The sequence below is a fragment of the Heterocephalus glaber genome, unplaced genomic scaffold (assembly GCF_053883595.1).
Source record: "Heterocephalus glaber isolate CG9 unplaced genomic scaffold, H.glaber_assembly_v1.0 deba00001472, whole genome shotgun sequence".
Taxonomy (NCBI): Eukaryota; Metazoa; Chordata; class Mammalia; order Rodentia; family Bathyergidae; genus Heterocephalus; species Heterocephalus glaber.
The window spans coordinates 87,336,776-87,350,114 of NW_028258315.1; the positions used below are offsets into that span (position 1 = coordinate 87,336,776).

The 13,339-nt window shown below is 37.4% G+C and overlaps 1 protein-coding gene across 15 annotated transcripts in view; it reads left to right on the forward strand.

Annotated features, from left to right (window-relative positions):
• Window positions 1-13,339, forward strand: part of Dnah12 (dynein axonemal heavy chain 12) — a 277,734-nt gene that overhangs the window by 240,185 nt on the left and 24,210 nt on the right. For 13 of the 15 annotated variants that reach the window (XM_087182321.1, XM_087182331.1, XM_087182326.1 and 10 more), the window contains 4 exons: window positions 3,807-3,957; window positions 4,153-4,406; window positions 4,609-4,749; window positions 12,376-12,462. In XM_087182321.1, coding sequence (XP_087038447.1) covers window positions 3,807-3,957; window positions 4,153-4,406; window positions 4,609-4,749; window positions 12,376-12,462 — 633 coding nt within the window. The remainder of the gene's footprint in view (window positions 1-3,806; window positions 3,958-4,152; window positions 4,407-4,608; window positions 4,750-12,375; window positions 12,463-13,339) is intronic. The other 2 variants (XM_087182327.1, XM_087182329.1) reach the window with 1 other exon arrangement.

The window sequence follows — 13,339 nt, forward strand, 5'->3', positions numbered from 1 at the left end:
CAATATTTAGCAAAGATTCAGAAGTTTTGTTATGCATATTTCTGAGCTCTTTTCCTGATAAGTCTCTCCTAATTAGAGCTGTACAATTTCTAGTAGCCTTGGCCTCCTTAAACACTTTTTCTGGTCTTCCCAACTCAGCAACACTGTGCTGCTCTGCTTTCAGTCACTCTTCCCTGTTCCCCAGTCTGGAACATACCTCTGAGAAGAAAGCTGAGGAAATGATAAGATTTACTTTATTTCCTTTTTTATCAGGATCACAGTCCTACACTACCTACTGTTCAATGTCTGAAAATGGTTGTTTCACTAATATTGCCCCTTTTAAAAAATTGTTTATGGTAGGAAGATAAATCTGGTTCCCTTAACTCTGTCATAGCTAGAAGCAGAAGATGGTGGGAAAATCTTGTACATGTCACAATTCTATTAGTCAAATGTGCACAGAAATCTTTCCATGGGCATGATAAGTAAGATGATTATCACTTTTCATGTATCAGTATGATTATCATATTACAAAAGAAAAGGCCAGAGATTTAGCTCAGTGGTTCTGGTGCCTGCCTCGCAAGCACAAGGTCCCGAGTTCGATCCCTGGTACCAAAAAAAAACCAACAAAAGAAAAAAATATGATTCTAGTAATCTAATTCAGGGCCACTCTATGCCTGAACTACATACCAGCCCTTTTTATTTTTTATTTTGAGATAGGATCTTCCTAAATTGCTCAGGCTGGCCTGGAACTCAAAATCCTCCTGCCTTAGCCTCCCAAATAGCTGGGATTACAGGCCAGATGCAGCTGAAAAACAGCAAATGTTGAATAGTAAGAAAGACTCTATTCAAGACTATTGCAATAAGTAGGTATCAAGACTAACATAGTAGGAGAGAGAGATCAGGTTCAACTCCAAATACAGCCAAGATAGTTGGATATTTATCACCAAGGATGAGGGTTAGGGAAAATTACTGAGATATCAAGGATAGGAAGAATTCTTATTAAACTGACCTAACAGGATTCCTGTTCAAAGCAAACTAGGGTGATCATATATTATCTAGAAGGAGAGTGGGGAATGAAGAATTTGAATAAGAAGGTATTGAAAATGATTCTAATAAAACCAGGCATGGTGGTATGTGTCTATAATCAAAGTGACTGCAATCCTTCTTCCTTCTCTCCTTCTTTTCCCTCCTTCCCTTCTTTCTCCTTCCCTCCTTCCTCCCTTCCTTTCTTCCTTCTTATCATCCTCTCCACATTTTATGTTTCTAGTAACATTTCACAAACAGCATTATCTAATGGTTCATTCTATAACTGGTTAGGTTCAAATCAAGGCCTACATAATTATTTGACTCCTGCGTATTTCTCATTACTCTAACTCCTGAAAACTTTTATACATTGTCACAACTTATTTCATTCTTCCCTACCTAATAGGTGTGTGTGTGTGTGTGTGTGTGTGTGTGTGTCTGTTTTCCTCTCATTAGACGTGAGTCTCTTGAAGTCCAAAATAATGCTTTATTATTTTATCACCAATAAACTCCTGTGTTCATAGTGCACTGAAGAGTGAATAGTCTTGCATCTGGGAAATGCTTATCTATTTATACTCCACAGAATGTCTTCCTAGTGGTCAATGGAGTTGTTTCAGTATGACATGTTGGGTTATCCCTTTGCCTGGTATGCTTTGGAATCTATGCTTATACACTATAGCACTTACCTCACAGGAATATACAATAACAGTCTATTTGTTAGGGTCTCCCAATAGACTACGGGTTTCTTGAGGTCATGACCTATATCTTGTTTTGCTCTTATTAGAAGTCAGTAAATATCTACAAACTGAGTTGAATTACACTAAATTGAATTAAAGCCAGTATTATTGAGGATTCTCCAGAGAAATAAAATCCATATAGGGGTGTAGGCTGATTGAGTTAAAAAATTAGGTCATATGATTGTGGAGGCTGGCAAGTCTACAGGGTAGGCTGACAGACTAGAGACTCAGGAAAGACTTGATGCTGCTGCTGAAATCCAAATGCAGCCAGCCTTCTAGCAGAAGGCCTTTTTTCTGGGCTGCGAGTGTAGGTCAGTGGTAGAATACATGCTTACTATGTGTGAGGCACTGGGTGCAATCCTTAGGGCCCCCACCCCACCAAGTACCCTTTCTCATGGGGATTTTGTCCTTTTTTTCTCTCATAAGACCTTCAACTGATTATGTGAGGCCTACCCACATTATGGAGAGTATCAGCTTTACTGAAAGTCTATGGATTTAAATTGTTAGTCTCATCTAAAAAACAAACAAACCTTCACTGCAACATATAGAGTATTATTTGACTGAATGTCTGGGTATCATGGATTCAAAAGCTGTATTTGTCAGCTTTCCATGACTGTGATAAAATACTTGAAAAAACAATTTAAATGGAGGAAATATTTATTTTGCCTCATGATTTCAGAGGTTTTAATCCATGATCACTTGGCCTCATTACTGTGGGCCTATGACAAGGCAGAACATTATGGTGGGGAGGGGTGTGGGAGAGCAAATGTACTCACTTCATGGCAGCCCAGAAGCAAACGGTGGGGCGTGAGGGGCTGGGTATACCCTTCAAAGGCACACCCCCAGTACCTAATTCTTCCAGCTAGAACCTACCTCCCCAAAATTCCACCCCCTCCCAATAGCCCATTAAACTGTAAATCTCATAGTGGGCTAATCCATTGATGAGTTATCCATTAATGAGGACAGAGCCCTCATGAGTCAGTCAATTCCCAGAGGCCCTATCTCTGAACACTGCTGCATTGGGGACCAAGCCTTCAACACATGAGCTTTTGGGGGATATTTCATTTCCAAACCATAATACAGGCCATCTTTGCCTCATGTATATAGTAATCTAATAAGTGAAAACTTGTGTTTAAGTGTAGTTTTAATTTTAAAATTTTCTTATGAATATAATAATATTATATTAGTAGACTAAGCTGCTATAAAAAGGGTCCTAAAATATGGTAACTTCAATAAAATAAAAGTTAATTTCTCTCCTAACAGCCCAGAGGCAAATGATTAAGGACTAGTAGGGCCACTTCATTCTTGAGATCACTCAGAAGTTCAGGTTCTTCTTCTCATGCTAGAAAAGCCCCTTAGGGTGTGATACCCATCAGTAAGATTAGAACATGAACACTGCATCTGTGGAAGAAGGAATGTGCTGAAAGCAAACAGCTTCCTTATAAAATATGATCTGGAGGTTCCATATATAATTTCCATATATAATTTCTACTGGTATTCCTCTTGCCAAAACTTAGTCACATGTCCATATTAGCTGGAAGAAATGGAAAAACCATGGGGTTCTATTACCAAAAGGAGCTAAAGATGAAAGTCTGTAGTCTCTGCTATATTGAATGAGTTTGAGTCTTGTCATATGTTTAAGATCCATTGGTATTTCTTTTTCTGTAAGCAGTTCATCTCCTCTGCCCATTTTTTGTTTGGATCCTTGTCCTAACAACTTATAGATACTTCTTACATAAAAAGGAAATTACCTGGGTGTGGTAGCACACGCCTGTAATCCCAGCACTTGGGAGGCCGAGGAAGGAAGATTGCCTATGAATTTGAGGCTGGCCCAGGCTACATAGTAAATTTAAGGCCAGCCTGAACTATATACCAAGACCCTGTCTCAAAAAACCAAAACAAAAAAAAAAATTTTTTAAAGGAAATTAGTGCTTTCTCATACAATATGCTGCATACTTTTCTTGTCTGATAGATTAAAATTTTTTTTGTTTTTGTTTTTCAATAATAACCAAAGCTGTTGTGTGAAATAAAAATTACTCCAAAAGCCATATTCTTTTTCTACATCAGATAACTCCAGCTATAACAAATTATGTAACTGACAAATTAGGGAAAAAGTTTGTGGAGCCTCCACCATTTGATTTGGCGAAGAGTTATTTGGATTCCAACTGTACTACTCCCTTAATTTTTGTGCTGTCTCCAGGAGCAGATCCTATGGCCAGTAAGTACATATACTGTAAATTTTTAAAAATTACAAATAAAACATTTTGTTCAATGAGCATTTGTTATATGACTGTGAATCAGTAAGTAAGTTTGGTATTTATAGGGAAAGGTAACTAGAATTTTTTATGATAAAACACAGAAATTGTAAGGTATCTTTAGTAAGAAATGAAACCATTTTTTAATGCCCTTGTAGGCCTGCTGAAATTTGCAAATGATAAATCTATGACTGGAAATAAGTTTCAAGCTATTTCACTGGGACAGGGACAAGGACCAATTGCAACAAAAATGATTAAAGCAGCAGTAGAAGAAGGAACTTGGGTTTGCCTACAGAATTGTCACCTTGCTGTCTCCTGGATGCCCACGTTGGAAAAACTATGTGAAGATTTTCCCCCCAAAACCTGTAACTCATCCTTTAGGCTTTGGCTCACAAGTTATCCATCTCCAAAAGTATGTTTATTTTTTATAGAGTTCAGTGCATTCATTCAGCTGTCTGTTACATTGTGCATCTTGAGTTTTAGATGCTTCACCTTAGATATATTTAAAATATTTCTGGAGTCTTCTACTACACCCATTTTTAATCCACTAGTGTCTATATTTTAGGATCCATAATTGCTATCTTGCAAAATAATTTCCAATTATTTTGTCTTAGTTCCCAGTAACAATTCTACAGAATGGAGTAAAAATGACCAATGAACCTCCCACCGGTCTGCGGCTAAATCTTCTTCAATCATATCTCACTGATCCAGTTTCTGATGTTCACTTTTTTAAGGGATGCCCAGGAAAAGAACAGGTAATATTCAGCTTCTGGAACTCTTAAATTATGTTTTAATAGTTATTTAATAAGTTCACATAAAATTTTTGTGTGTTAATTTTTTAATTTTATGCATTTCCTAATGAGACAGAAATTGTTCCTGTTTTATTTATTATTTTACTCCCGATAGTTTCTGGTCTGCCTACTTACTACATAACAGATGTTGAAATAAATATTTTTCAATGAATGAATGTATTTTAGTTTATAAACCAAAGCACAATAGTATTTCTGATTAAGATCCAAGAATAGACATATATTTTTACATCATTTATTCATTCTTTCAACAAATATGTGTGTTAGGTACTATCCTAGGTACTAGGTACAAAGCAGTCAGAACAGAATGGACACAAGGAAATCTGCCTTCATGGGACTTAAATTCTAATGATAATATTTTAGCATATTAATAATGTTTTTCAGCATATTTATCTAAAATAATTTTGCTCATGGTATTGGGAACTTCAGGGAGTCCCAATAAATAGCACTCGTTTTCTCTATCTGAATTCTTTTTTTTTTTTTTTTTTTTTTTTTTAATGGTACTGGGGATCAAACTTGGGTCCTTACACTTGTGCAGCAGGCTGCAAAAGCACTGAGCTAAATCCCTGGCCCTCTATCTGAATTCTTACCAGTTAAGAAACAGGAAAAAGTATATATGTGGGAGATGCTAATTCTAACCACAATTGTTGATATAGGTTAGGTTGGAAGATGAAGCTTTTATCTGTGAACAAAAGGGTTGCATATTACTGAAACCCAGAATTAAGATTTATCCACCTAAAGGAATAAAGGAAAACTTAGTTCCCTGCAAGAAGCTCACTTCTAAGAGAGAGAAGGGAGAAGCTCAGCCAAGCCGGTCTGGTTAATTTTTCGCAAATTTACCCTCTCTTCTCTGCAAGTTAAGTATAAGAATGGAGAAAAATTAGGAGTGATATTAGTTGAGGTTTCTCCACATGGAAGAAAAAAGTACTAGGGAAAAATCATCTCCCTTCCCTCATCCCCACGTATACTATTTCTCATATTTGCCTATTTGAGCTAGAAAAAGAGTGACATTAAAGACAAAATAAGGGAAGTCAGATCCTTCTGCTTAACAGTGTGCTCCTACTTCTGCATAATAATTTCATTTATAATTTTAGAAGAAAGAGGGAATACTTTGTAGTTTAGAGAGATTAGTAAAATGGAGAAGGTACTGTAGTTTTTGATTCCCCATCCAGAGTTTGAACCTCTGCAATTAAAGAAACAAAGAATTATAAACAGCTCAGAGTTCAGATGGCTCGAGTAAAAATGATGCTGTATAGCCAGATATGGTGGCTGAGGCAGGAACTGTGAGTTCGAGGCCAGCCTGAACTACATAGTGAAACCCTATCTCAAACAAAACAAAACAAAAAAATGGTGCCGTGTTGGAGAGGAAGCACTCTGTATCGTAATATTGAGCAAACAATGTTGATTACCCAAATATTAGGATCTGAGTGACATCCAAAGTTAGCACCCCTCCCGTATGCCAGAATTTTATGATAAACAGTGGCAATAGGTAAGGCTTCACCAAGCAGCTACTTGGTAGTAAAAACAAATAGAAGCTTAGGCAAGATAAGAAAAAGAGTGTAAATGCCCTATGACATCAGTTCTCAGTGTACCTTAGATCTACCCAGGACTTGTATAGACACATCTTGCTGGGCCTTACTCCCAGAGTTTCTAATTCAGTAGGCCTGGAGTGGGGCTTAAACCTTTAAGTTCTAATTCTCAGGTGAAACTGCTGCTGCTGATCCTGGAAAACTTGCAAAACCTTGGTCTTAGGACTTCTAGGCATATATCAATTTCCTTTGGAGGTTCCCAGAATAGCTGGGATGCCTTGCTAATTTCTGAAAATTGGGCCCATAATAATTTGAACTATCATCATTTGTCCATTAAAAAGCAAATATGATCTCTATGGTCACGGGTTGTTGATATCTTGAGTATTTCAATTATCTGGCAGTGATAATAATTGTCAATTTACATATCTGTCTCCTATACTGTTATATCTTCCTAAAAACAGAGATACATTTCCATGTCTTTATTCATTAAATAGTCACTAAATACCTACTACATACAAGGCACTCTTCTAGGAACTGGTAATATGGCACTAAACATGTAAACATACAAAAACATGTAAAAATCTCTGTCTTCATGGGATTTACATTTCCATGAAGGAAACCCATAGAAGGCAAACTCAACCATAACCCCTGAAACCCTGGAGGACTTTTTAAAGCTACAGATGTCACTGCCCTACTCGTAAGATTCTGAAGTAGGGACTCAAGAACTAGTATACATATAGCACATCACAGACCATGACCAGGAAGGATTTATCCCTGGGATGCAAGGGTGCTTCAACTTATAAAAATCAATTGATGCATACACAATAACAAGATGAAGGATACAAATATCACATGATTATTTCAATAGATGCAGAAAAGAGCTGGGCATGGTGGCACATGCCTGTAATCCCAACATGTGGGAGGCTGAAGCAGAAGGATCATGAGTTTGAGGCCACCCTAGGCTACATAGTGAGTTCAGGGTCAGCCTGGACTACATAGCAAGATTTCATCTCAAAAAAAAAAAGATTCTAGATATAGAAAAAAATTGACAAAATTTAATATTCGTAGCTGGACATAGTGGTGCACACTTGTAATCCCAGAACCTTGGGACCCTGAGACAGGAAAATCACAAATTCCAGCCCAGCCTGGGAAATTTAGTGACTTTGCAAGACCTTGTCTCAAAATAGAACAATCTTTAAAAAGGGCTGAGGATGTAGCTTAGTGCAAAGGCTCTGGGTTGTACCCCAGTACTACTAAATAAAAAATAAATAAATAAAATTCATGATAAAAAACTCTCAACAAATAAGGAATAAAAGAAAATTATCTTTAGCCAGGCATGGTAGTACACAACTGTAATCTCAGAACTCCAGAGGCTCAGGCAGGAGGATTGCTTCGAGTTCAAGGCCAGACTAGACACAAAATGAGTTCAAGGGCTGGGGATTTAGCTCAGTGGTTTCGTTGCCTGCTACACAAGTGCAAGGACCTGAGTTCGATCCCTGGCACCCAAAAAAAAAAAAAACAAACCAAAGTGAGTTCAAGGTTACTCTGGGCTACATAGTGAGACCCTATCTCAAAAACCAAAGAAAAAGAAAATTATCTCAACATTTAAAAGGCCATATATGAAAAATCTACAGGTAATATCATGCTTAAAAAGTGAAAAAACTGGAAGCTTTTCCTCTAGCATAGGGAAGAAGGCAAGTTTGTCTGCTCCTGTCACTCAACAATTAGGCAAGAGAAAGAAACAAAAGGAATCCACATCACAACAGAAAAAGTTTTCATATATTTAGGAAACTCTAAAAACTCCATAAAAGAACTACTATAACTAACCAACAAGTTCAGTAAAGTTGCAGGGCACAAAATCACCTACAATCATCAGTTGTACTTTTATACACCAACAACAGACTATCTGAAAAAGAAATTAGGAAAATACCCCAGTTTAAAATAGTCCCAAAAAGAATAAAATACTTAGGAATAAACTTAACTAAGGAGATGAAAGATTTGTACACGGAAAATTACACAGAATTGATTAAAAAAAAAAAAACTAAAGAAGACACACACATGGAAAACACACCTGTGATAGTTAACTGTGGTGTCAACTTGATTAAGAAATGCCTGATTAGTTTAGCACAGTTTTGGATATGTCTGGATGATGGACTTCAGAAAGAGGGAAGACCCACCCTGAGTATGTGTAGGCTGGATGGAATAAAAAGGTAAAGAAGAAGGAAGTCTCACTTCTGCTTCTCCAGAGGTCCGGTCTTCACTATTACCTTTGGACATCCATCTCCAGGCTTCCAGCACACTCTTCAGCCTCCCAGTGCAGACCCTCCAGCTTCCTAATACAGATCACATTGGACTCTGCAGTGAGCTTCAAGTCTTTGACCCTTGACTGGATCCTCCAGCTCTCATCATGCAGACTCCTGTTTTGCACACTTCCACACCTGATTCTGCAGGCAGTCATTGTAAGCCTACCTTGTAAATCCTTATATATTTTTGCCAGGTGTGATGGTGCACATCTGTAATCCCAGCACTTGGGAGGCTGAGGCAGGAGGATTGCTATGAGTTCGAGGCCGGCCTGGGCTATATAGAGAGTTTGAGGCCAGCCTAAACTACAGAGTGAGACCCTGTCTCAAAAAAATTCATGTATATTTTATATTAAATCTGTTCCTTTAGTGAACCCTAACTGATGCAACATCACACGTTCATGAACTAGAAGATATAATTTTAAAATGTCCAAACTTGCAAAACTTATCTATAGACTCAGTGCAATCTCTATCAAAATCCCAGTGATATTTTCCACAGAAATAGAAAAATAATTCTGTAATTCATATGAAACCACAAGAGACCCCAAATAGCCATATTATTGAAAAAGAATAAACAGGAGACAACATGCATCCTAATTTCAAAATGTGCTACAAAGCTACAGTAATTGAAGCAGTATGACACTGGCATAACGACCAATGACACAGAACAGGAAGCCCAGAAATCAACTCACACATCACTGAATCTTTGATACTAGTGTCAAGATTACACAGTGGAGAAAGAATGGCCTCTTCATCAAATGGTGCTAGGGAAACTGGATTTCCTATGCAAAAGGATAGAATTAGACCCCTTACCTTAAACTCTACACAAAAATCAAGTAAAAATGGATTAAAGATCTAAATATAAGACCTGAAACTGTAGTTCTAGAAGAAAACAGAAGAGAAGCTTCATGACACTGCTCTTGAAAATAATTTTATGGAAATGACATTAAAAGCATAGACAACAAAAGCAAAAATTGATAAATGGAACTAAATCAGACTAAAAAGCTTTGGCACAGCAAAGGAAACAATCAATAGAGTGAAAGGCAACTTATGGAAGGGGAAAGAATATTTGAAAACCATATATTAGATAAGGGGTTAATTTCCAAAATATACAGGAAACTCAAACTGAATAGAAAAAAATAATAATGTGATTTTAAAATAGACTAAAGACTTAAATGGATATTTCTTTAAAAAAAGACATATAAATGGCCAACACATATTTTAAAAGGTGCTTGTCATGATTTGGATAAAAACTGTTCCCCAGAATACTCAAGTGTTCAGAGGTAGGGCTTTTGAAAGGCAGTTAGATCATGGGCATGATAATGAGTTTATAGCTGAATGGGCTCTGTGGAGCTGGTGCATGGTTGGGGAAATAGGTCACTGGGGACATGCCTTTGAAGGGTATGTCTTCCCAAGCTCTTTCCTTCTCAGTCTGCTTCTTGGCTGCCATAAGTTGAGAAGATTTCCTCTGCCATACTCTTCCATCATGTTTCTGCCTTGGAGCCAGCTGACCATAGATTGAAACCTCTGAAAACTGTGAGACAAGATAATCTTTTTCTCCTTCAAGTATTTTGTCTCAGCAATAGAAATGTGACTAATACTATGATTAACACAAGTCACCAGAGAAGTGCAAATCAGAACCACCATGAGATATATCATACTTTCTAGGATAGCTACTATAAAAAACAAACCAATACGAGTTGGTGAGGATGTGAAGAAATTGGAACATTTGTAGAGTATCACAGTACAATGTACAATGGTACGCCCACTAAGGAAAACAGTATGGAGATTCTTAAAAAGTTAAAAATAGAACTACTATATGATCTAACAATCCCACTTATGGATATTTATCCCCAAAAGTTGCAATCAGTATCCCAAAGAGTTTTTAGTACTCCATTATTCATTGCAGCACAATAATCATGATATGAAACAAGTTAAATGCCCATTAGTGGAAGAATGGATAAAGAAAATGGGGTATGTACAGACTTAAAAAAGAAAGAAATCTTGCCACATGCAACAGCATAGGTGAAACTTGGGCACACTGTGTTAAGTAAATTAAACCAGTCACCAAAGGAGAAATACTGTATGATTCCACTTATATAAGCATTCTAAAATAGTCAAATTCATAGAATCAGAAGGTGTAATTGTGGTTACCAGAAGCTGTAGGGAAAGGAAATGGAAAGTTACATATTAATGGGCATAAAGAATCAATTATATAAGATGAAGTTCTAGAGATCCACTATAAAACATTGTCCCTACAATTAACAGTACAATAGTGTACACTTAAAAATGTGCTAAAAGGGTAGATTTCACGTTAAATGTTTTACCATAATAAAGTAAAATCATTTCAAAACAAGATCAAAACATTTAAAAAGAACTAGTATAGGTCCGGGGATTTACCTCAGTGGTGTCACACCTGCCTCACAAGCACAAGGTCCTGAGTTCAATCCCCAGTACTGGAAAAAAAAAAAAAGAACTAGTATAAATAATCAAATAACAAAAGAAAGTGACGTATTTGACTATGTTGAAAAACACTGCTCTCAATAGCCATGACAGTATTGTGAACTATAGAAAGACAAAGATGAAAGGAAAGAAAAGGAACATACATTTATTGAGCATCAGCAGTGTGATGGCTTGTGTCTAGATGTCCCCCCAAAGGGTTATAGGTGGGGTTTTTCAGAGGTGGCTGGATCTAGAGTGTGTGATGCTGGGATTAAGAGTGTGTGGTTACTAAATTAGCCCACTGATTGGTTTGGCATAGTTCTGGGAGTGTTAATGGGAAGGTTCCCCCAAGTGTGAATGCTACCTGCTCTGGTAGCCTGGATAGGAATATAAGGGACAGAAAAAGGGCTGCTGTGGTTTCTTGATGCTTCTTCACTACTTTGCTGTTTTGCTGCCTTCTGTCCACCATGAACTGTTTCTCCTCTGTGATACCCCTCTGGCATGCCACCTTGCCTTGGAGCCAGCCAACTATGAAATGAAACCTCTGTAAACTGTGAGCTAAATAAACCTTTCCTCCTTTAACTTTAGGTGTTGGGTATTTTATCTCAGCAATGAGAAAATTAAGACAAGCAGGTAGTTTAAATATATGAGCCTCAAAACAACACCATTAAGTATTACCACACTCCCATTTTTAAAATAATATATAAATCTGCATGTCTTAGTTACTCTTTTGTTGCTGGAGCAAAATATCTGACACCCACAAGTTAAAGGAGGAAAGGTTTATTTTAGCTCACACTTTGTAGAGGTTTCAGTCCATAGTAGGCTGACTCCAAGGTAGGGTGGCATTGGCAGAAGGGGATGACAGAGGAGAAACAGTCCATGGCAGGGTAGGCAGGAGATAGGAAGTAGCAAGCCTGCCTTCCTTCTTTCCCTTTATATTCCATCCAGACTACAAGCCTATTGCCTGGTGCCACCCACACCCAGGGTGGGCCTTTCCATTACCTACACACAGAACTATGCTAAACTAATAAGACTAATATAATTATCACATACTCATAATCCAGTATCACACAGCCATGATTCAGCCATCTCCCAAAAGCCCCACCTATGAGCACATGAGGCTTTGGGGAAACTCTAGATATAAGCCATAATACCCACCTTCATTCTAATCTTTCTCTCAAATTCTGCTTTTGAAGAGATCCAATCTAAATAAAGACCAAAGACAGAAGCATATGCAACTATTTAGTTTTCCAAAACTTTAATGATGATCCCTATCTTAAGAAAACCCATTATGTTGGCAGGTATGGTGGCACATGCTTGTAATCCCAGCACTTGGGAGGCTGAGGCAGGAGGACTACTGTGAGTTCGAGGTCATCTTGGGCTACATAGTGAGTTCGAAGTCATCCTAAACTGCATAGTGAGACCTCGTTTCAAAAAAAGAAAAGTCATTATGTAAAAATACAGTATTTGGAAAATATGTGTAAATTAAGTAATTGCTGTCATTGCCAAAGGTTCTTCTCTTATCAAATGCTTTTACCACACTAGTGATCTAGCATATTTAAAATATACTTTGATTTATGTACAGCATTTCAATAAGATGTTGCCTACTTGCATTTTAACTTTTTTTTTTAGTCAGAATCTTGCTATATTCCCCAGGTTATGTTGTTCCTGTGCAGCTGAGACAATAGGCACATGCTGCTATGTCCAGTTTACATTTTAATAAAAAAGTAAAAAGGTAGGTGTGGTGACTCAGGCCTGTAGTCCTCACCATTCCAAAGACTGGGCAGGCAGATCACTTGAGCCCAAGAATTTGAGGTTAGCCTAGGCAACAGAGTGAGACTCTGTCTCAAAATAATAAAATTTAAATTAAAACAAATAAATTACTACTGCATTACATAAAAGTAGCTGGATTTGGAACTATGTTTGAGGTGGTCTAACTTAAAATACATATCATAGTGTATTTGAAATTTATCTGGAGGGCCCTTAAAGAGATGGGCAGCCATCCTCCAGAATGCTGACACAGGTCTAGTGAAAGGCCGTGTGACAACTATATTAAAGGCTGTGTGAAGCTGTTATAGGTAGATCAAATAAACAATGGTTTCAAAATGATCTCCAAATGAAAAGTAATAAAATAAGGAATTACATAGAAGGATTTTTTTTCTTCAAGACAGGGTCTCACTTTTGTAGTTCAGGTTTGGCCTTGAATTGACTATGTAGCCCCAGCTGGCCTCAAACTCTCAGCAATCCTCCTGCTGTCTCGTGATT